This window comes from Podarcis filfolensis, assembly GCF_964270895.1.
Source record: "Podarcis filfolensis genome assembly, chromosome: 8".
In the NCBI taxonomy this organism is placed as follows: Eukaryota; Metazoa; Chordata; class Lepidosauria; order Squamata; family Lacertidae; genus Podarcis; species Podarcis filfolensis.
In genome coordinates this window covers 12,620,822-12,644,748 of record NC_139611.1, presented here as the reverse complement: position 1 = coordinate 12,644,748, position 23,927 = coordinate 12,620,822, and the positions used below count along the sequence as shown (strand labels likewise).

At 48.0% G+C, this 23,927-nt stretch overlaps 1 protein-coding gene across 1 annotated transcript in view; it reads right to left on the bottom strand.

The window, feature by feature from the left end:
* UBR4 (ubiquitin protein ligase E3 component n-recognin 4) overlaps positions 1-23,927 on the bottom strand; it is a 139,148-nt gene that overhangs the window by 97,128 nt on the left and 18,093 nt on the right. The window contains exons 17-40 of the mRNA XM_083628333.1: positions 22,967-23,055; positions 21,938-22,107; positions 21,282-21,564; positions 20,926-21,058; positions 19,552-19,631; positions 18,171-18,299; positions 17,318-17,500; positions 16,114-16,236; positions 15,122-15,351; positions 13,656-13,780; positions 13,298-13,395; positions 10,997-11,154; positions 10,206-10,415; positions 9,100-9,201; positions 8,051-8,151; positions 6,731-6,929; positions 5,110-5,298; positions 4,515-4,578; positions 3,572-3,763; positions 2,928-2,998; positions 2,589-2,736; positions 2,232-2,462; positions 1,110-1,280; positions 126-308 (exon numbers count right to left, since the gene is read on the bottom strand). Coding sequence (XP_083484459.1) covers positions 126-308; positions 1,110-1,280; positions 2,232-2,462; positions 2,589-2,736; positions 2,928-2,998; positions 3,572-3,763; positions 4,515-4,578; positions 5,110-5,298; positions 6,731-6,929; positions 8,051-8,151; positions 9,100-9,201; positions 10,206-10,415; positions 10,997-11,154; positions 13,298-13,395; positions 13,656-13,780; positions 15,122-15,351; positions 16,114-16,236; positions 17,318-17,500; positions 18,171-18,299; positions 19,552-19,631; positions 20,926-21,058; positions 21,282-21,564; positions 21,938-22,107; positions 22,967-23,055 — 3,662 coding nt within the window. The remainder of the gene's footprint in view (positions 1-125; positions 309-1,109; positions 1,281-2,231; positions 2,463-2,588; positions 2,737-2,927; positions 2,999-3,571; positions 3,764-4,514; positions 4,579-5,109; positions 5,299-6,730; positions 6,930-8,050; positions 8,152-9,099; positions 9,202-10,205; positions 10,416-10,996; positions 11,155-13,297; positions 13,396-13,655; positions 13,781-15,121; positions 15,352-16,113; positions 16,237-17,317; positions 17,501-18,170; positions 18,300-19,551; positions 19,632-20,925; positions 21,059-21,281; positions 21,565-21,937; positions 22,108-22,966; positions 23,056-23,927) is intronic.

Below are 23,927 nucleotides of genomic sequence, written 5' to 3'. Positions count from 1 at the left end.
GCGTCATTCGTAGTGTAATATGCTATGTGGAAGATTAAATAAAACGTATTGATTTTTAAAATGCACACACACATTGCAGGTGACTGCCCCAAATGTAGATGTTTCCCTGCTCCGTCTAGACTCACCTTGCCCTTCTCATGGCTGACGGCCAGATGCTGGCGGCGCCCATGAGGCGAGGAAAGCACGCACATGGCCACTCGCCGCAGTACATGGGCGCTGATCAGCTGCCGGATGGTCTGGCCCTGGTCCCCACTGTAGTTCATGCGGACGTTCTCAAAGGCACCTTCTTGGGAGCCAAGAGTTGGCACCTGGGGAAGTGGGAAGAGCACAGAAGAGGCCAAGCCTGTGAGCGGTGCCACACCAAAGGAAGGAAGAGTCTCTGTTCACGCTTAATACTGGGCAGAAGTCATAACGATGAACTCTGCTTCCTCCCGGCTATGGCAGAAGTGCGTCTGGAGCCCTGCCAAGGCTGAAGTCAGAGCCTTTCAGGGGGGGCCCTTAAGCAGCAAGGCGTAAAGTGGATAGCAAAAAGTTTTTTCTCCCTCTCTCAGGACACTAGAATTTGTGAACAGCCCATGAAGCTGAACGCTGGGAGATGAGGAACAGATAAAAAATAGGACTTATTCATGTGGCACAGAGTTAAAACTGTGGAACTGCTGCCATAGGAAGCAGAGATGGCCACCAACCTGGGCGGGTCCGAAAGAGGACTGGACAAATTCATGGAGAAGAGGGGTACCGATGGCAACTAGCCATGATGACTATACTCTGCCTCAGAGCAGGGAGCGGCAATGCTTTCAAATACCAGTTGCTGCAAACCTCAAGAGGGGAGAGTGCTCTTGTGATCAGCTCTTATATAAAGCATGAAAGTAAAGAGTGAATGCCACCTCCTGCGTTCAGATGTGTAGTGGTCTGGGGCTGTCGGCAGAGTGGGGTAGGGATCAAACACGTGCTACTATTTCTGCAGCAGGGCGCCTGCTGATTGGAGCCAACTGGAGTGAAAGGAGGTGAGCTGGCCACTGGGGATGGGCTCCTGGGGTCCCTCTGGAGAAGGGAAGACTATTGAGGAGCCACTGCCCTGTGTGCTTCAAATGAAACCACAAGGTTCTTACCATCAACTGATCTGTCATTTCCACCGTCTTGTCCAAGGTGTGGAGCTCGCTGAGGGCCTGCTGGGCTCGGCTGCTGCTGCCCATGGCTGAGGCTTGCTGGAAGTTGACCTGGATGGCTTCCATGAGGAAGTTCAGCATGTCCAGCACCAGAGGAGCAAAGGAGAAGTTGGCCTGCAGCAAGATTGGTGGGGGGTGGGGAGAGAAAAGGAAACAGCCTTAGTGGCCTCCTTGCTTCACAAGGGCTCTGGCAGCAAATCAAGTAAACAATAGGGAAGGGATATGGGTCAGTGGGGGACGCGAGTGGCACTGTGGGTTAAACCACAGAGCCTAGGACTTGCCAATCAGAAGGTCGGCGGTTCAAATCCCCGCAACGGGGTGAGCTCCCGTTGCTCGGTCCCTGCTCCTGCCAACCTAGCAGTTCGAAAGCACCTCAAAGTGCAAGTAGATAAATACTCCGGTGGGAAGGTAGACGGCATTTCCGTGTGCTGCTCTGGTTCGCCAGAAGCGGCTTAGTCATGCTGGCCACATGACCCGGAAGCTGTACGCCGGCTCCCTTGGCAAATAAAGCGAGATGAGAGCCACAACCCCAGAGTCGGCCACAACTGGACCTAATGGTCAGGGGTCCCTTTACCTTTACCTTTATGGTTCAATGGTAAGAATATCTGCCTTGCATGTTGAAGGTCCCAGGTTAAATCCCCGACCCTAACCAGGAAAGATTCCTGGCTGAAACCTTGGAGAGCCACTGCCAGTGAGCTAGATGGACTAAGGGTCCGGCTCAGTATCAGACAGCTTTCGATTTAACTCAGAACTTCATTCTGAACCATGAGGACTAGACTCTTACTTTATTTAGGGGAAGCTCAGTGGCAGAGAGCCTGCTTTGCATGCAGAAGGCCCACGGTTCAATCCAGGAAAGGCTGGGGAAACACTCCCTGCCTGAAAGCCTGGAGAGCTGCTGCCAGTCAGTGTAGACAATACTGAGCTGGTTGGACCAATTGCCCTAACTCGGCCTAAGGGAGTTTCCTATGTCCCTGATCTCAAGGGGCAGGTGCCCCCCTAGTTTCCCCATGGCGCCACCAGGCTCCTCCCTTGAAGAGAGAGGCCTTCAGCCCAGCAGGACCATACCTGGGACTGCAGCTGTTCCCGGCAGCCCTCCACGTTCCGGCACAGGCTGCTCTTCTTGGGCTTCTCCTCGTCAGACCCTCCCCGCCCGTCGTTGATGGAGGTCTTGGATTTGTCCGTGGGGGAGGTGCTGGGGTGCCGGACGACGCTCTCAGGGACACGGGTCTCGCTCTGGAAGGCAGACTCCTTCATGGTGGAGCTCATGCCACTGCTGGGCGTCCTCTTCACCAAGGCCTGCAAAATCAGGAGCAGGATTTCCATGTGGTCAGGCTCACACACGGCACGTGGCTTCACCCCTTCACTTGGGCTGCCACCAACACCCCACAGATCACAAGACCCCGAATCACCAGAGAAGCATACCAGGCAGCTGCCGTCCTCCTTTGCCCCACAGTCGCAAAAGAAAGAGCCGTACTTGGCGTACGAGATCTCGTGGTCCTTGTGGCAAACCTTCGCACAAACGGTACAGACCCCAACACCGTCGACCATCTTGCAGGTGTGGCAGTGGTACCTGCAGAGAAAGGGTTTTTATTTCGGTTGTGTTTGCATGATGACTGGCTGCTGGATGACCAGCACAGCAATGGGCACTTCCCCCTACCCTGGGTCACCAGGACAGGGCTATCAGGCTGACAAACGCCACAAGACAACGGGTGACCACAGAGAAGCCCCGCAACTCAAATTTCAAAATCAAGGGTGACTCACCAGTGTTGGTTCATGAATTCTTTCTGAGTGATGGTAAACGTACAAAGTTTGTTGCAGAGCGAGTCCTCATCCTACACACATACACACACCAGAGAGGAGAAGAAAGGGACTTTTAGCTGGAAAGCTACACAAGCTCTCTTCAGATCAATGTTTACACAATGGCTTTGTATTCACAACCAGCTGAAGAGGTATCAGACCTGTGGACAATTCACTTGGCTGAATGCTCCTTTATTTTTAAAAAAGTGATAAAATCTCTGCATGTAGAATAGTAGAAACTCAGGGAGAAGGCTAAACCAGAGTCACCTTCTCCCAAATGCCCTACTTTTCTGCACTGCAAGGAGCTTTTGGAAAAAAAGATATGAAACACCCTTCATTCATGGAAATCCTCATGCATGTGGTACTTGAAAATTGTACAGTATGGGCACAGTTTTACCATCACATCTGTTGCTTTGGGAAGATTAAGAGCCCTTCTAAATTTAAATTTAACCAATCCGAGTTAGCCTCACACAAAGGCAAAAAAGGAAGCCTTAAATGTAAGGGGTCTTTTACAATTTAGTGTTTTGTCTTCATAAACCTTTTCACAGAACACAGTGGGCTCGCCACTTTGCTAGACCAGTTTGCCAAGCGAGTCTCAGGCCACCTACCGAGTCTTCAGCTTGGGAGTCCTCCTCCTCCACGGCCAGCTCCTCCACCCAGTCCGAGTCCACCTCGATGGCCCGCTCCTCCCCATCGACCGAGAGGTGGCTGGGGCCCTGCCCACCGGTCTGGCTCAGGGCATTGGTGACATCAGCCAGGTAGGAGACGATATGGCAGGTGCATTCCAGGATAGTCACGTGCTGCAAGAGGTAAGAGGAGGAGGAGGAGGCATTCAGTCACACAGAAAGAGGACTTTTCTACTAAATCCTGCGGCAACGTGACAGTCAGGCTGCAGCATTGACTCTGCTGAGAGACTCAGGCCTGTGGACCTCTCTGTACTGCCCCCTGGGACTCTCAACCAACCATGCCCTACCCAAGTGCTTTTGCCTGGCTGGAATATGCCCCTTGTTCCAAGAAGTCCTCTCTCCACCACCGCACTGTGGATGGGCCATAGCTCAGTGGTGGAGCACCTCTTTGCAAGCAGAAGGTCCTGGCTTCAATCCACAAAGGCATCTCCACGTAGGGCTGGAAATGTCCCCTGCCTGAAACCCTGGAGAGCTGCTGCCGGTCAGTGTGGACCATACTGAACTAGGTGGACCAATAGTCTAACTTAGTATAAGGCAGCTCCCTGCCATGGCAAGTATTCAGATACACCTTCCAAGCCGATTCTACTAAACTGCACAAAGCAAAGGTGGGCTTCTCTGGACTGCATCCACCAGGGTAGACTCCCAGAGACCATAATGCTTCTCTCAACTGTTGGGCAAAAGTCACCATGACAGACTGAGCTCAAGATTCTCTATGCAAGGAAGGATCACCCTTGTGTTCAGGAAGGAGGCTCTATATTGCCCTGTCCTCCATCCCTTCTTCCCTGGCTCCCCCTTGGTGCTGCCTGATCTACAAGACCACAAGGGAATTAACTGCACATACCCCTGAAGCAAAGAGAGGCGTTACCTTTCCATGCATGACGTTGGCATTCATTTTCTCAACGACGTTCTTCTGAGACAAGTATTTCTTGCTAGAACAGCGTGAGATAAAAAGAGTGGTTGGCGGGGAAGATGGCAGAAAATTGGCCTAGAATATTGGATCTCCAACCTAATCACAGGAATGACAAGTCCCAATGAAATATGGCAACATTTGGAATTTGTAATTTTAGCTCTGTACTCTTTCAGGTAGGATTTTGTCGTAACATCTAATTCAATGTATAGTCTCTTGAGAACATACTTTATTTTATGATGCAATGGCTGTGAACCCTGGTTGTTGTTTTGTTACCGCTGTCCCCCCCCCCCATTTTCTTCTTACGTATTTCCTACCAGACCATTATTCATAATGATAATTAAATATTGAAAATTAAATAAAAGAAAGAAAGAAAAGAAAAGAAGGCATGCCCTGCCCCAGTGGCTCAGTTCACCTCTCCAGGCTATGGACAGGCAAACGCCTTTGCATCTCAATACAAACCATCCAACCACCTTAAGCCATTTCTGTTCAGGAGAGGGGGAGAGGGAGAGGCCGACACACAAGACAAGACACTTCCCACCACCCTTCTTACCATCTGCTCAGCCAATCGACGGCGGCACTGTGAAGCTGGAGGTGCCCCGCCCCTTGACCGGCGCTGGCCAGGGTGGCCATGACTACCATCAGCTCAGGAAAGCCGGTTCCGTCACCATTTGCCAGCATCTCCGTGGCCATCGGGATCAGAGTGCTCAGGAGGACAGTGCAGGCGCCTTCCCCGACTTGGCTGGAAAGGCAAGACAGTAGCACCCCATCACACTGAGATCAAGTCATTCCCATTTACTTACTGCAGGGAAGCATCCTGACAGCTCACGCTTGTAACCACTTGAATCGAAACAGGGGTTTGGGAGACTAAGGGGGAGGGCAGCCGCTCAACGGCAGAGCGGCTGCTCCAATCGCCGGCAGCACCTCCAGGTAGAGCTGGGAATCTGCTCTGAAACCCTGGAGAGCCTCTTTTCAATTTCTCACCATTTTTTCTTTTTTAACTTATTTTCCTGACTCCCTCCCACCTCCCTCTTTGTATTCCAATTAAAGATATGTTCAGCAAATTCATGCCTCTTACCTTACCCTTAATTATATATCCCCATATAATATCCTCATATTTTCATTTATAATCAAATCGTTCTTACAAATTCTTATTTCACCTTATTACTCAAACCACTTCCTTTTTACAATAATTTCATTAATTTTATCTTGTCCTCAAGATAAATTTTTTGGTTTTTTTTTCCCTCTCTTTTTTTCTATGCTTTTTGTGTTGAACTTATGATTTGGTTATTGTTTAAGACTGTGTAAGTTTTTTTTTTTTGTTTTGTTAAAATCTAATAAAATATTATCATATAAACCAAAAAAAAAAATGAAACCCTGGAGAGCCACTGCCAGTCAGTGTATGAATCACTGGTTCCTGAACTGTTTTCAGGGCCCCAGCACCCCCTTGGTTCCATGAACTCATCCCCAGCGGCCCACGCCCTACAAAAAGCATCATTCAGAATAGTGGTTTGCACAACCTGCTATGGAAGGTAGTAACACAATGAAACTCAATTATCTGCACATTCATTCCAAATCCAATCAAAGCTATTCAGGTTAATCAAGCCAGCAAAATGATGAACCTGATCCAGTGATACCAGCATTTCAAAGTCTGCTAGTTGCATGAGCCTCCGATATGACGCTTACTAACTACTTGGTTGTTGGTAACTTCTTAATAATAAATAATAATAATAATAATTTTTTATTTATACCCTGCCCTTCCCGGTTCAGAAAACTGGGCTCAGGGCAGCTAACAACAAATTTAAAACACTTAATTGTGATACAACAAAAACAGCATAAAATACAGTATAAAAGTGTGAATAACAATAAATTCAAAATTCAAAAATCAATTTAGGGGAAAATCCATCCAATAAACATTAGATGATCAAAGCCTGAGGATGTGGCACCAGTTTCCCAATGTCTGATTTAAAGTCCCTTAGCGGGAGTCTTGCATCACCAACTCCTCTGCCTTAGGGCCCTCCTAGGTAATTCCGCCCCCATCCCCAGGGGGCAGTATTGCCCACTTTGGGAACCACTGGTGCAGAGAGTACTGAGCTAGATAAACCAATGGCAACTTCCCATGTGGCTAAAAACTAGACCCCCCCCCCCCACCTGGATGGGGCCGATCCACCTACCTGTTCTCTCGGACAATGTAGGTTGTCAGCAGCTGGAGCAGCTGCCTGTTCTCCTGCACCACCTCCAGCTGGTCAGACTCTTTCGGGGGTGAGGTGGTCATCCGGGTCAGCCAGGCCTGGAGGCGCACAGGCTCCACGCATGCCAGCTGGGCCAAGGAGCCGCACAGGCGCAGGAGGCTGGGGTTGGGGCTCTTCTCAGCTAAAAGAGATAGAGAAAAAGAAGGTGGAACTGAGCAACCAGCAACCTCCACGGAAAGCTGAGAGGTTCGGGGACAGAGATTGTATGGATAAGATCCCAGGTTCAATCTGCATCACCTTGGGAAAGGGCTGGGGAAAGACTCCCTGCCTGAAGGCCTGGACAGCTGCTGCCAGCCATTGCAGACAATAGTGAGACAAGTGGTCCAACAGTCTGACTCACTGTATCAGGCATCTTCCTCTGCTCCTAAGGCAGTTTCCCCAAGGGCTCACCAGCACTTATTTTACCGTGGGTGGGGGGGGGGGAGAGAGAGAGAGAGAGAGACAACCATCTATCCCAGTGGAGCTGCCAGCTGTCAGACTACAACTCCTATCATCCCTGGCAAGCAGGACCAGTGTTCAGCGATGGTGGGAGATGTAGTCCAGCAACAGCTGGAGACCCAATTTTGAGAAGCACTGCTCTAGCCAAATACTGCAGGCTAAGATCACCTGCATTTTGCAACAAAGGAAAGTGAGTTATCTGATGAGTTTGCAGAGGAAACTGGCGAGCTTCTTTTGCAGGTGTCATGTCCTGCTTAGCTACAAAGGAAGTCAGGGGTTTTTAACGGCAGAATTTCTTTATCATGCAGGGATGGGGGCCCAGGGGCCCTCTGGAATGCTGGCCATGCTGGTTGGGGTTGATGGGAGCTGGTGTCTACCAAGGTTCCCCCCATCCCTGAGTCAGTTTCAAGAGATTTTTGCTAAGCAACAGTGTGTCTATAAAAGAGAGCTGTAGAAATTCGGAAGCAACTGCCTTGCTCCTTGAATTTGGGCAGCCACAAAAGGGGAGAGGAAAAGAGAAGGATGTTATCCCACAAGGAGGAATGGAGATAAGGGTTTTTCACATGATCTGACGCAATTGGGGCTGGTGGTAGATTCCCTTCATCCCTCCAACAGCCTCAGTAGTAGCTGAGGGAAGGGGAAGGTTTCAGATGGAACCGGGCCCATGCACCAGCAACCGTGTTAAAGCAAGCACCTCGCCAACGTTCTGCATAACGTAGCAAGCATTAAATGCAGCGAACAGTTTATTATTCCTGTACAAGTCAAAACTATAGCCACAAAGCAGGACTGAGCAGGACCACTCACTCAGCTGGAAGAGCTTGGTGAAGAACTTCAGGACCCTGTTGCAGAACTTCGCCGAAAGACTTTCGTTGGCTGTCGCCATCATGATCTGCACCAGTTCTCCACTGGTTCAAAAGGAACATTGGATAGAAGGCATTAGACAAGATGGCTGGTAGCCACACAACTTACGTTAAGTGTCACGAGCCGAAGAAAATGTTGGAATTTGCAGTCTGTCCTCCCCACGCTACATGCCATTAAGCCCCATTGATGGCAAAACGGAACCGCCATGTTTGGAAACAGCATAACTTAGAATAGCAGATATATGGGATTTAGGTCCTTGTATTAATTTACAAAGCCCTGACCAACTTTGGTCCAGAGTGCCTCAGGGACTGCCTGAGCCCTTAAATTCCAGCTCAGTTGCTGAGACCACCTGCAGGGAGCATCCTTGGGTCATTCCCAGAGTTGGAGGGGCTCATTTGACAACAATGATACAGAGCCTTCAGTGCAGGTGCCTTTCATTTCATGCCTGCCGAAAACTTTTCTATTCTGCAGGTGATTAAGAATGCATCTTTCCATAACAGCTTATTTCTGATCTTAGGATTTATATATGGTTTTTCATGTGGTTTTTGTAAACCACTCTGGTTTTCTCTTATGAAATGCAGTCTGTAACTATTTTTATAAATAAGTAAGTAAAAAAGTAAATAAACAGGGGAAAAGGCTTTGGCCTCCGTTCCTCCACTTACACCTTTCTTAGAGGCATCTGTCTGGACACCTTTCAAAACTAAATGGACATTTGCTTAGGCTCTTAGCGCATCACCCAGCCTCCATAAACCTCCTGATGTTTTGGGACAACTCCCATTCAGCCCCAGTGTATACAGGGAGTTGTCATTCAAAAGATCTGAAGGGCACCAAGTTGGCAGAGGGTGACATAGCTGGGACCCCTGTTGAACTACAACTCCCATCATCCTTGGTCACCTGGCCAAGCTGCACAGGAGACAGGAGTTCGGCAGCACCTGAGCAGAAAGGCATGTCAGAAATGCGGAGGTAACAGGGAGGTGGATGGCCAAGCTCACCTCTCGGAAAAAAACTCTTCCATCGCTTTCCGGGCCTGGCTGCTTTCCAGTTGCTTTTCCAGATGCTGCAGACATTCTTCCAAGATGGATTCATCAAGGCCACTAAGGGAAGGGGAAATTGTTTTTCCAGAGATGGGAACTTTACCTAGAGATTAAGTTTTACCAAGCACGGGACACATTTTTAACAGTGAGGAGGGCAGCATTGGTTATTCACTTGTTTTAATGGAAGGAACCCAGTGCAGCCATGGAAGTTCAGCTTAAAAACGTAATCAGACCAATGGCCTATCTAGTCCAACATCCTCTTCTCACAGTTGTCAATCAAATGCCTGTGGTAAACCCAGAAGTCCTTCTTCACACAGCACAGAATTAAACTATGGAAGTCGCTTCCATGGGAGGGTGTGATAACCATGTTACAGTAAAGCTGCAGTAGGTTTTCTTTCAGGGGGTTGGACTGGATGACCCGTGGGGTCCCTTCCCAACTCTACAATTCTATGTTAGTTGCTTAGAAATGCTCAAGGCCTTTCGAGGCCTTCTTATCTCATGAGCTGCATTCCCTCTGAGGGAAGAGGGGCAATAGGGCCCCACCTTTTTAGTGAATCAGCAGAACAACAAGGCGCCTGCAGAAGAGACCCAGCTAAGACCAGTTTTGCAGTTCAGCTATACAGAAACAGCTACACGTGTTACATTTGGATTTATCTGCACAAGGGATTTGCTCTGCTGAAACTGTATAAAAGCACTTTGGAAAAGGATGCAAGCAATGGAGGACATTGCATTGCCTCCAGGGAAAGAACCGGGCATATATTTAAGCAACAGCCAACAACCTAGATGGCTTTAAAAGAGGACAAATCAAATTCACGGAGCACAAGACCAAGGAGATGGTTTTTGATGGCTGGTGGCTCTGCTCTGCTTCCACAGTCGGAGGCAGCAATGTTTCTGAGTAATAGTTACTGGAAACCTCAGGAGGGAGTGTGCTCTTGTGCTCTAATCCTGCTTTTCATCTTCCCATTGGTTGAGCACTGTGAGAACAGGATGCTGGACTAGATGGGCCTCATCCAGCAGACTCTTCTTATTGTTCAAGGCATTCAGGGCTGTGAAAGAATCCATACCTGTTGGGGTCAGAGTGATTGGCCAGGATGTTGTAACAGCCCATGATCAATTTCTCATAGAAACGTGACAGGAACTCGTCCGATTCCGCTGGGCCCAGGATCCTCTCAAGGGAGTTGCTGCTGATCTCCGCTACGCTCTCCGTGCTGGTCTCCAGGAGAAGGGGAAGCAGTGTGCGGATGACCTGGGGCGGGTTCAGTTCATCTGACCAGCTGGAGGTGGAGGGAGGGAAAAGAGGGCACTCAAAAGGCTGAAGAGGAAGGGGCCAGTAGCTCAGAGCACCTGCTTTGCATGCAGAAGGTCCCCAGTTCAATCCCCAGTCGGATCTCTAGCTAGGGCTGGGAACACCACCTGTCTAAAACCTAGGGGAGCTGCTCCTAGTCTGTGCAAACAATACTGACTAGATGGGACAAATGGTCTTACTTGGTACAAGGCAGTGTTCTGTGTTCCTTCGTCTAAGGCAGCCTTTCTCAACATGTGGGTCCCCAGATGTTGTTGAACTACAACTCCCATCACCCCTAGCTAGCAAGGCCAGAGCTCAGGGATGATGGGAGTTGTAGTCCAACAACACCAGGCGACCCACAGGTTGAGAACCGCTGGTCTAAGGGAAGAGCCCTAGCTCAGTAGAAGAGGATCTGCAATGGTATCTCCAGGTAGGGCTAGGAAATGTCCCGTCTGGGGAGCTGCTGCCACTCAGTACTCAGCTAGACAGACAGATGGCCCACCCCAAAGTGATGCCCATTGGTCTAGATGAAAGAGGGGCTGTCTGTGAACCAAACACATTTCAGCTTACACAATGAGATCACCAGTGAGCCTGACCAAGGAGAGGAGGGTGCGCTTCAAGGAGGCCGCAAGGGGAAGGCTCTGGCTGCAGAGGGTGCCAAGGTGGGCGGCTTGAACCGCGCTGATGTAGCTCTCCGCTGGGATCGTGTCGTTGGCAAAAGCGTTGCGCTAGAAGCAAGCAAAAGAGCATCCAATGCTAGTCCTCCTCACAGTAGGCCCACTAAATTAATTAACATGCCTCTCCCAGGTCCATTCATTTCAGAGTGTCTACTCTGAGTAAAACTGAGTTAGCTCAAACTCATTTGCTTTTGTTTTTTAAATACATTTCCTAAACTACCCTCTTCATTTAATATTTATTCCAGGGTTATTTAGAGTGCACAATTAAGAGTGAGTAAAATATGCAGGAAAACGTTTTTTAAAAATCAGCAAATAAATACAATACCAAGGAAAACTTGACTCCCAGGGTGTATAAAATTTAAGGGGTTGTACCCAGCATTGGGCTACGCAGAGGAGATCCACTGAAACAAATGGTCCTAAGTCAGGCATGTCCATTCATTTCAATAGGTCTACTCTGAGTAGGACTTAGTTGGCTACAGCCCTAAACTAAACAGCCCAAGGGAGTGTTTCATAATCAGGTTTGGGTGGGTGAAAATACAGATGAGAAAGCTGCTTCTTTTATGGCCGTCAGCTGCAGCTGTATGAAGACACAAAAGACTTCCACTGCAATGGCTACAATCTGCCTCCATGTATAGAGAAAGTCTTGCTTCTGAATACCAGTCCCTGGAAACTGTAGAAGGGAGGGTGGTCTTGTGTGTGGATTCTGCTGGCGGGGAGATTCCCCCATCGAGGCATCTGGTTGGCCACTGTGAAACAGGATGCTTCACTAAATGGGCCACTGGCCTGATCCAGCAGGCTCATCTTGTGGTTCTTATCACCCCATAAGGCAAGGTTTTGCTTTAAGGATAGCTGTCCCACAGCTGCTTTTGGGGGGTTGGTCAAGTTAAGTTTTAAGCACCTTTTTCCCCTTCACCTCCTAGAGAGAGAGACCTCATAGCTAGCTTTAAAAAAAAAAAACTGGTAGTGCTCTGCTGAGTTGTTTTTTTAAAATGTATTTTTATTAAAGATTTTCTTGAAGAGAGAGACCTCATACTGTAGCTAGCTTGAGAGATGTGTTTGTTAGGATATAGTTCCTTTCCACCTTAAAAGGGAACAGGCATGACTGTTGTGTGTCACATGCCTGTTTACTTCCAGCACAGGCTTGCTGGGAACTTCTGTTTGTATATTGGTTTTGCTTTGCTGCTGTTTGCTTGGAGACGAAGGGAAGCAGACATGTTTTTCCTTTGTTCCTGAACTATGCTGAATAAATTGCTGTAAATAATGCTCAAACATGTCTCTGTCCGCCACTTCCGTTGGGAGGATTTATTCACTCTGCTGATAAGAGCGTGCCGAGTCTCTAAACGTATCTGAGGCTCGTGTCGCTGACTGATGCTGCACCGGGAACTGGAGATCGCCCGGCTGCTGGCCGGTGGTTGGAGACAGCTGGGGGCCTGCTGGCAAATGCCCCCATCTCCCCGGCAGTATTCCAACAGTGTTAAGCAGAAGAGGGGATTAAACGAGCGGATGAGCCTGCCATCTAGTGGTCAGAGAGGAGAGCTCACCACTGTAAAGGTCCACTGACAAGGAGGAAGGAGAGGAAAATGTGAGAAGGTGAAGCAGCCAGTGTGAGCTGCTTCCTTTTCCCAACAACCAAGTTGTTATCGTCGGACTGGGACCTGAGAGACCAGGGTTCAAATCACCTCTCCGCCATGAAGCTCACTGGGTAACCTTGGGCCAGTCACCATTTCTCAGCGACCTACCTCACAGGGTTGTCGTGAGGATGAAATGGGGAAGGGGAGACCTGTATACACCACTTGGAGCTCCTTGGAGGAAAAGGCAGTATATAAATATAAAGGTAAAGGGACCCCTGACCATTAGGTCCAGTTGTGGCCGACTCTGGGTTGCGGCGCTCATCTTGCTTTATTGGCTGAGGGAGCCGGCGTACAGCTTCCGGGTCATGTGGCCAGCATGACTAAGCCGCTTCTGGCGAACCAGAGCAGTGCACAGAATCGCTGTTTACCTTCCCGCCAGAGTGGTACCTATTTATCTACTTGCACTTCAATGTGCTTTCGAACTGCTAGGTTGGCAGGAGCAGGAACCGAGCAATGGGAGCTCGCCCCATCGCGGGTAGCAAATGGGGGAAAAAATACTTAGCCCTTTGCCACTGCAGCCAGAAAATAAACAATAATAATAATATTTATAAAATTGGACTTACCCATGAGCCAATGTTTGGGAATTCATTGGTGTGGATGTTGTTCCATGATTCGCACAAAGACTGCACAGCTGATGGCAAGTTCTGGACAAGGGCTGGCCCTGCTCCACAGAAGACCGGCAAACAGAGACACGCTTTCAGGGCACGAACTCAAACTCCACCCAGGAACTTCATGGAGTTGGAGAGACTCCAAGCTCAGCTGCCCGCTAGCCCCCTCCCCCAACCAAGTGGAGATGCTGGAGATTGAATCCAGGAGATTTTGAATGCATGTGCTCTACACAAGGAGGAGCCGTAACATCATCTGGGAATGCAATCACAGCGGTGAAGCCACACCAGGGATGGAGGGCAAAAAACAACTTACCTAAAGTGTTGGATTTGCATCGGCTGGAGCCGATAGCCAGGACGGCTGCATAGCCCTGTAGCTTCTCCTCTGTGGGCTTGTTCTCAGAAGCGCCTTCTTCCGAGAGGCTCTGCAGTAAGTAAGACCTGCACCAGGGACAGGGGAAGGGAGGTTGGGAGTTCCCGATTCAGACTTTTGGGGGTCTCTGAAAAAGATACCTCCCTCTCTCAAAATACTTAGAAGTCCAGGCCACCTGGAGAAGCTGAAAGCTGGACGATTCAGAGCAGGCATAGTCAAACTGTGGAACTCCCTCCCACAAGAGGCAATGATGACCTCCAACTTGGATGGTTTTAAGACAGGATCGGATAAATTCATGGAGGAGTTCAATCTTTTAACATTGTCTTTTATGTATTATGACTTTGCTGTTGATTATCGTCTAGTAATTATTTCCTGTAATAGCTGAAAGTGAATTTTTGTTTCGCTGTTATTTGCTGATATTCCAAAGGTTAATTTTATAGTGCAATATCTTATTCTAAATTGATCGTTGAACATGACTTTATTTGATGTAAGTTGCTTATTTTAAATTCATATTTTTATTATGACTTATTTGCACTCGATCAGAGTGGCATAGGATATGTGTTTTTTGTTGCGAATTGTGCTTTTGTCTACGGTTTGTAAACTGCCTCACGTGTATCGATATAGAAAGGCGGTAAACAAATTAAAAGTGAAATGAAAAATGAAATGAAATGAAGGCTAAGGATATGGTCCATCTCCACTGTTGGGAGGCAGTAATGCTACTGAATACCAGCTGCTGGGAATCACAGGTGTGAAGAGTGGGTTGCTGCATTCAGGACCTCCTTAAGGGCTCCCCTTAATGGGCATCTGGTTAGCTGTTGTGAGAACAGGCTGCTGAAGTAGATGGGCCCTTGGGCTGATTAGACAGGGCTCTAAGGCAGGGTTTCCCCAACTTGGGTCTCTAGCTGTTTTTGAACTACAACTCCCATCATCCCTAGCTAGAGGGACGAGTGATCAGGGATGATGGGAATTGTAGTCCAAAACCAGCTGGAGACCCAAGTTGGGGAACCCCTGTTCTAAGACTATTATTATTATTACTATTATTATTATTATTATTATTATTAATTTGTACCCCGCCCATCTGGCTGGGTCTCCCCAGCCACTCTGGGTGGCTTCCAACAAAGTTTAAAAATACATTAAAATGTCACACATTAAAAACTTCCCTGAACAGGGCTGCCTTCAGATGTCTTCTGAATGTCAGGTAGTTGTTTATCTCTCTGACATCTGATGGGAGGGCGTTCCACAGGGCGGGAGCCATTACCAAGAAGCCCCTCTGCCTGGTTCCCTGTAGCTTTGCTTCTCGCAATGAGGGAACCGCCAGAACGGGCAGAACGATGGGGGTGGAGACGTTCCTTCAGGTATACTGGGCCGAGGTATACAACCCTTCCAGGAATACGATGCAGCCCACTTACCTGGTGAAGGTGGCATAGGTGTCGATCAGCTGCAAGGTAGCCGGGAGCAAGTTCTTCGTGATCTCAGACGACTTGTGGGGATCGGTCTCAGCGGCCAGCTTGGAGAAGTGCTCGTCGAGGGAGACCTGGACCTTGGAAATGGCGGCGTCCAGAGTATAAATCGACTGCAAGCTGGGGATCTCGTGCAGCCTAAGGATGGTGGTGCAGTCGATCCCACAGAATGAGGAGATCTTTGGAAAGAACGGCAGAGGTTATTTTTACTGAGAACTTTTGGATCCCAAATCTTCCCTCCTAGCAGGCTTGGGGTGGCTTGCATGGAGCCAGCTTGTTTTAGTCTCAAAATAGAACCCTGAAATAGCACATTAGGTTAAGAGAGATTTGCCTGAAATCACCCAAATGTGTTTCACAGGCAAGATAGGATTGGGAATCTGGGTCACATCCTAACTTGGCCTTTGCTAACCGGGTGCCAACAGCTGTGCTGGGCAAGTCTGATTCAAAAAGATGTCTGAAGCATCTGGATATTGCCAGCTCATTCTATTATTATTGTTATCCTCCATGGAAGATTCAGGACAGACAAAAGGACTTGTTAACCCAGTGCATAGTTAAACAACAGAACTCCCTCCCATAGGAGACAGAGATGGCTGCCAAATTGGATGGCTTTAAAAAAAGAAGATTGGACCAATTAACGAGAGAAGATATGGATATCAGTGGCTCCTAGTATGGTGGCTATGTTCTGCCACCACAGCTGGATGCTGCTGGAAAACCACAGAGGGCAAAAGTGCTCTTGTGCTTGGGTCCTGTTTGCAGTTTGCTACAGGCACCTGGTTGGCCACTATGAGAAAAGGAAGCTGTGATACATGGGCCATTGCATTGATCCAGCAAGTTCAATATGTTCTTGTGCATCTAAGTCCTCTCACTACCCTCTGCACTGCATCAGAGCAGGTAACAAAAACCCAGCTGCTGCCACTAGTTCTATGCACCTCAACACACACCTGTCTGGCAAAGTACTCCTCTGCTATTTCCACGTCGTACTTCACACAGCTGCACTTGACCGAGGTCAGCTCAACAAGAGAAGTGGCGTGTTCAGATTTCATGCCCTGCTTAACAAGGTGATCCTAAGCGAAAGAAGGAGAAAACAAAAAGAGACAATACACCGTGGGAAAGAGAACTGCAACAGGCCTGCAGCATCTCTTATGCTGAAAGGTAATTTCATGAAAAGTGTGTGCCATAGTGAATCAAACGGGTAGCTTCCGGGGTCTCAGCAGCGCATGAGAACAGAGAGTGGCTGTGTTTGACCACAACGCTTAAGCACTATTGTGTTATTATTGTTCCATCTCTGGAGTAGTCTCCCACATGTAAGATTGGCTGGCGCCAACATTGTCAACTTTTCAGCACCAGAGAAATATATTTTTTGCCGCTCCATGTATGGGGGCAGTGGCTATTTTAGGTGTTCATCCTGTTGCTGGGGGAGGGAGGATATTCTTGTTTTGTAACTGACTAACTGTTGTTTAACAGCAGCTTGAGGAAACAACCAAAATCCAACAAGCTGTGGCTAATCTTAACTATAGTTTGCTAAAACAACAACAATTTATTTGTTCCCTGCCCATCTGAATGGGTTGCCCCAGCCACTCTGGGAGGCTATAGACTGGGAGGCTATTTCTAACCATGGTTTATTTAGCTGCCTTGTTTCAGCAAACCATAGTTATAATTAATGACAGTTTTGACTTTGGAGAGAACAGCTAAGCTGCAGTGGCGTAGCGTGGGGGGTGCAGGGGGGCCGGCTGCACCGGGCGCAACATCTGGGGGTTAGGGTTAGGGGGCGCAAATCCACGGGTTAGGGGGCGCAAATTACTTGCCTTGCCCCGGGTGCTGACAACCCACGCTACGCCACTGCTAAGCTGTACGCAATCCTAAAGTAGGACTTCTTACAGCTCACTTGCAGGAGGGAAGTACAAGTCTGCCTTGGTGTAACAGTAAACCATGGTTTAGCTGTATTTATTTATATGTGTCAACTCCAATAAACCAAAAAAGTCTCAAAGACTTACAATGAAAGGAAAATGCAATACATGGCAAACACAACCATTAAAACAATGCTACACAGTGGATCACTGGATGTGGACAAGCAGGGGAAATGGGGACGATTCCATCTAGACGACCTACAAAACCTGAAGTTCTCATGCCAAGCGGAGCAGCTACCTTGATCCAGCTGACGTAGGTGGGGATACGCAGACGGGAAGACCAGCGTAGGGTGTGCAGGATGTCACATTCGCTCATCTCAGGGCTGTTCATCGCCAGCTGGTTCATGTAGTTCTTGGAGGGTGGCAAGATCCCCAGGATCCGCCAGAGGATCAAGAAGTAGTATTGAAGCGCACAGGCCTCCTGAGCAAAAGAGGAAGCAAGAAAGAATTAGCTAGCTGCAGTTCTGTTACAGCAGTCCAACCCTCAGGGACTAAAACTGAAAGGGAAGCCAAAGGCAAGGAAGCCTAATTGATATAGAAAGCCCTGCAGAAGGACATAGGAAGCATCCTTCTATTGAGTTGGCCCATCGGTCCAGCCAAGTACATCCTTGCCTATACTGACTGCCAGCGGTTCTACAAAGTTTCACAGGCAGAGGTCTCTCCCAACCCTACCTTCCAGAAATGCCAGGGATTGAATCAGAAACTTTCTGCAAGCAGAACACATGTGCAGCCATAGTATATGACCCTTTCCTCTCATACAAATCTCATGTCTTGGGCAAATAAGGCTCACATCATCATGCCAGTTCAATGACCAGAGTCTCAAACAGGCCTCTACTGTCTACTCGAGACCACCTTTACTTATTCTGCTGCCGCACTAGGTCCCACAACTGAGCCACATTGCTGCCGCCTGCCCCACCCGCAAACTGCACAGTGCAAAAGATGAACCACCACTGCCAATAGACTTAGTGGACAGATCAGCAGCTGAGCTCCCTGCCAGATTCATCTAGTGAAACAAATTCAAGTTTATCTGGAGAGGGCAGCAGAAGAACAGCCACATCAAAGTCTGGCTCAGGAGCCAGGGGCGCCCTTACCAGTGCGGTGACATTTTTGTTCTCCTTTCTTCGGAGGGTGTCGAACTGGGAGCCAGCAGCCAGCAGCGAGGTGAGGGCGGAGTACAGGTCATCGTATTTTGTGGCCTTCGCAAACAAGACCTCGCACACCTGAAAGAGAAGCAGAGGAGTCCAAACTGTTTCACTGTGGCTTTGCTCCACTCGCCACTCTGGTTCAGAGGATCTGCTAAAAGTACAATTTCGCCCCCACAGGAAAAATGCCTTCCTTTAGGCCAGCAGTTCCCAAAGGAGGAAATGGGGAGAGCTGAGAGGCAAGGGGGAGGCAGTGAGGCACAGGAGGTATAAAAATACTTTGAAAAGCTGGTATTGATGGATCAAGTTATTTGTTGAATTAATTAAATTAACTGGATTTTGAATAAATGTGCAATTAACTGTTAATTAACTGTAAATGTTTTGAATTTTATTGTGTTATTATCTTCCTTAGCAGATTGTGCAAAACACTGTTCTGAATCATGCTTTTTTATAGGGAAGAGGGCGTTGGGAATATTCCATTCCACCTTAAGGAGCAGACATGGAACTGTTGCGTGTCACATGTCTGTTTACATTCCAGCACAGCTTGCTGGAACATCCATTATGTTTACAGTCGTACCTCAGGTTAAGTACTTAATTCGTTCCAGAGGTCCGTTCTTAACCTGAAACTGTACTTAACCTGAAGCACCACTTTAGCTAATGGGGTCTCCTGCTGCCACCACACTGCCGGAGCACGATTTCTGTTCTCATCCTGAAGCAAAGTTCTTAACCTGAAGCACTATTTCTGGGTTAGCGGAGTCTGTAACCTGAAGCGTATGTAACCTGAAGCGTATGTAACCTGAGGTACCACTGTGTAGCTTTTGCTTTTGACTCTGTCTCTCTGAAAAGACAAAGAGAGAGACGACTTGTTTCTTTGTCCTGATTTATGATTAATAAATCCATAGTTGTAGTATGCTTCCACAAGCCTCACGCCTATTCTGTGTGCGCAGTTCGCTCTGATGACATAGTGTGCCCTGGTTTTGAAGCCTGGGTCGCTGACGTACGTCAGAGCAGAGGCCAATGGGTCTTTGCAGCGGGACAGCTGGAAGGAGACAACCCAGCTGGGGCTAGCCAGCTGGCCTTGCAACCCTCTGCATGCAGACAGAGGGCACTGGGGCACATGGGTTAAGACCACACCCTCAAAAGAGAAAAAGCAGCTATTCTAAGTTTGGGGAACACAGCTTTAGGTCTTGTACGTTGTACATGCAATGATCAACGGGGGCCCGCAGATGGTCCCAAGCCAGCTGCCAAACACTGCTGGACATCACCAAGGAAGCCTTGCCCAGTGTAGCAAAATTCAAGTCCTACAGGGATGGGAGATGCTTATAGGTACCGTGTTATCAAGGCGGTTCAGATCGTCCTCTGGTGCTTCTGGTGAGAGAATGCAGTAGAACCTGGGTTGGGGGGCTGCATCTGGGAGAAAGAGAACAATTCAAAGGACTGGGTTATTTTAAGTTGCCTCCAAGGGAACACAGACGTAAGTGATCCTTGAAACCAGGACAGCTAGGCTTTCAAATGCCACCCCAAAGGGAATAAAGAATACAGAAACACCACTGCCAAAGACATAAGTGACCCAGCCACCCTGCAATTGCCCATGCAATTCCCGTTACTGCAGACGAGGGAGGAGAGAGCTAAGGTTACCCAGCAAATTCCTGGCAGTGCTTTGTGAAGCAGGTACTCTGAAGCAGCTCTGCAGCAGCCACAAAGTGGCCAGGAAGTCCATGTAAGTAGTGCAGGCTGTAAAAGGGGGGAAGCAACTTCCCTCCATAACCAGAATGGAAACACAGGAAACTTTCCACTTACATAGAGGTTACGCTCCTGGATTCCGTGCATTTAATGTGAAATTGCATATAGTGGAGAACATCATCTAAACACCCATTAAACACCCTCTCTGCCACTCTCTCTCCCATCTAGACCAAAAATACTGTATCCCAAAATATCCAAATTGGATATTTGGAACTGAAGCTCTGGGGCCAGTTAGAGGCTGGAGAATGTGCTGAAAAGCAGCCGCTGCTATGCTACCATGCGCCATCAGCTGTTAGGCAGGAAGACTGTGCAGTCTAAACAAAGCCCCGCTGCTGTGCCTCTGGTCTCTTCCAGGCTTCCTCCACCCTTACAGACATTCTATTTGGGCTCCAGGGAGGGTTGCCTTACGAGCCATGAAGACTCTCCAGTTCTCTCCCATCATTTCCTGGTTTGAATCAAATTATTTATTTCCCGGCACTATGTATATATGGGGTTACATGCGGGTCAATCATGTGTAAGTGTGGGGGACACCTGTACTGCAGGTTGGCCATGCATGGGGGGGGGGCCTCCAAAAACAGACAAGCCTCAGATTGCCTCAACAGGAGATGGGAAGCAGGGCTCACTGTCGGCTTTGCCAAAGCTCAGCTCCATCAGGCACCTCCTGAACTGTGCTACCTGATCTTTATCAAAACCACTGCTTAAAAAATGGCGGCCCAAGTTCCTTTCTTCCCTCCCCACTCCCTCCCTGCCCCTTTCCCCCATGTGGGTTGTTTTCTTAAGATTGTAAATTGATTGTATTTAAAGCCACTCTTGTGGAGGCTTTTCAGCTGAAGAGAAGATACACTCATCAGCTCCACCACCATGGTGAATTTTTTTTAAAAAAAGATTTGCTGCATTCGGAAAAGTCCTAAAATAAGCTTGGAACCTTTTGAATGCCACTAACTGTCGAAGGAAACCATACCTGATGAGCAGTGCTTGGCCCAGTTCTCTTCCACTTCCTTGAACCCGTGGTAGAGGGGAGAAGAGGTTCGCCGACTGCCATCCTGGGACCCGCCAGCCCAAACAATGGGTGGGGTGAGCAAGTTGTATTGCACCTAAAAAGGCAAGCAGAGGGAGGACAGATGTGAGGGGAGAAAAGAACGACGTCAGTTTGGTTGGCTGCTCATCACAGAACCACAGAACTATAGAGCTGGAAGGGACCCCCAACGGTCATCTAGCCCAACCCGTGTGCCGCAATGCAGGAATCGCAGTTAAAGAATCCCTGGCCTGAGGACTGCAGCACCCAGTAGCAGAGCAACACCCATCCACAGTGCTCACCTGTTCGAACAGGTACACCGGAACCTTTGAATATTGGTGAAGCAGGTAGTCGAAGACCAAGAGGAGGCGGGCCAGGAGGAGAGGGACGCAGCTCAGCTGCGAATCCAGGTTGGCCATCAGCTCCAGGATGGTCTGGATGCAGAGGGTCAAGACCGACCGGCGGCCTTTCTCGGAGAAGCTGTGGAAGATCAGCAGGAGCAGCTGGAGGTGCTCAACGTTCAGGTCCTCGGTGTCGCCAGGGAGCGTCCCCTGCATGGCATTCTGCTTCAGGGTGCCCACAAACCTGCCAAGGGGGGAAGGGAAGAATCAGGGAACGGGTCACAGCAAAGCAAGGAGCTCAACAGCACCAGGTACAACTCTGGCAAAGGACAAAAGCTACACAAGGAAGGTGCTGACTTGGGAAGATTCCATCACTTTGGGGCTGCCCTCCCCTGGATTGCCACCCGAACGTCTGAGGGCAGTGGAACTTCCAAGCAGGGGCCTTAAGGTCTACCAACATGTTTTAAGAAGTAGGACTCCAATCTTAACATATATAAGGGACACGGTGGCATGGGAGGAAGTTGAGGATTATCCCGGTGAAGATACTAGTTGATGAGACCCGTTGTTTCTTATTCAGCAAGGCCTTGACTACAGCTCTCCTTTAACCCCTTGCTCACCTCTCCCAAACCTTCAGGCATTCGGGCACGTCAGGGTCTCCTTGGGTGCTCGCTTTGTGCTGCCAGATGAGGAGGAGACGAGAGAGGACAGACAAGCTCTGGGGGTGGATGTAAAGGGGCCAGGGGCCTTCGGAGAAAGGGGCCACGCCCAGCTGCTGCAGAAGAGTGCTCTGGCAAGAGGGGAAAAATAAGTGCCTGCATGAAGTCCTTCAATAAAATCTAAACAACTGCTGCTAAAGGGGACTTCCTTGTCAGCACAGAGGAGCAATTTGGGGGACGTATGAAGCTCCCTTATATTGAGCCAGACCATCTAGCTCAGTGTTAACTATACGATCAACAGTGGCTCTCCAGAGTTGTTGTTTTATTTACTTCATAAAATTTATACACTCAGTTGTTAAAAACAAACCACCACTACCACCCTCAAAGCAGTTTACAAAAAAGGTAACATAATCAAGCTATCAGTAAGAAAAACTAACAATAATTTAACACTAAAGAAAGTTAAAATGACAACCTAAAAAAAAAGATTTTAAAAACTCACATCAGCTTTCTAAACAACTGCGTAGGCTTTTCTAAACAAGAATGTTTCTAGCAGGGACCAAAAAGAGTATGGTGAAGGCAGCTGCCTAGTATCAAAAAGCAGAGAGTTCCAAAACGTAGGTGTTGCCACACTAAAAGATCCAGTTCTTACAAATACGGAATGAGTGTTATATGGCATCTGTAAGATGCTGTGGATTGAACCTGTAACCTTCTGCATGCAAAGCAGATGTACTACCACTGAGCTCCTATCATTGTCCTTGACCACTGGACCATGCTAGCGGCTGTGATCTGGAGTCCAATGGTTCCCAGAAGGCCACAGATGGCTCCACAACACTGTTCTAGATTCAACTTGGCCATCAAATTTTCAGACATTAACACCACCCCACCATTCCCCCATGCTAATTTCTAAACTGCTGGCCCTGGCTTTCCTAAGAGGTGGGGGGCCCCCTAGATCCTTCTTATTACTAGCCCCACAAGCAATGCAAGACTCACTTGCAAAGTGGGGGACTGGAGGTCCGAGGTCACCAAGGAGTGGTTGAAGTGATACAGTGCAGCAGCAAATTCCTCCTCCTCTGTGGTACCTATGACAAAGGTCAGAGTCAGCTGGTTATCCCAGGATCCCACCACTTCACACAAAATAAACAGAAACCCGGCATAGCTGAATGGAACCTCTCAGTTGAGGTGGTGTCAGAAGGAAGCACTATGCAGCAAAGTATTGGAAGACACAAGATCTACCCACTCTGGAAGAATGGCAGATGAAGGTGATGGACTATATGGGATTGGCAGAAATGACTGGCAGAATCCGAGACCAGGGAGAAGAGTCGGTGGAAGAAGATTGGAAGAAATTTAAAGATTATCTACAGAAATATTGTAAAATTATTGAATGTTAGAATGATGTTGGATAGAAATTAAGTGGTTTACAGCTGTAATGCTTTAAGAGAATATGAAAAAAGGGTTATAAATAGGTAAAAACATAATTAAAATGATGTTGGATTGGAAATAAGTGGTATTAGCAATAAAGTTAATAAGAATATGCAAAAATGAATTGATAATGGATGAAAATACAGAGTTATAAAATATTAAGATATAGAGTTAAGATAAATGAAAGAGGGTAAGGATTTGCTGATTTGATTATTTAAATGGGAATACAAGAAGGGGAGGTGTGAGGAGGTCAAAGAAACAAGCAAATGAGCTTTAAGTTATGAAAAATGGAATTGTTTTTAATTTTTCTTATTTTTTCTGTGTTTTTATATGTTGTATTTTTATTTTTTCTTTTATTATGTGTTCTTGCATATTTGTTTTTGTAAAACCTCAATAAATATTTCTTAAAAAAAAAAGGAAGCACTATGTAAGCACTATGTAAGCACTCTGCTTATAATTATACTCGTCCATCTTTGAACTTCAGCCAGAACTTTTAAGTGACGAAAGACGCCACCAAAGATGGCCACCCCTT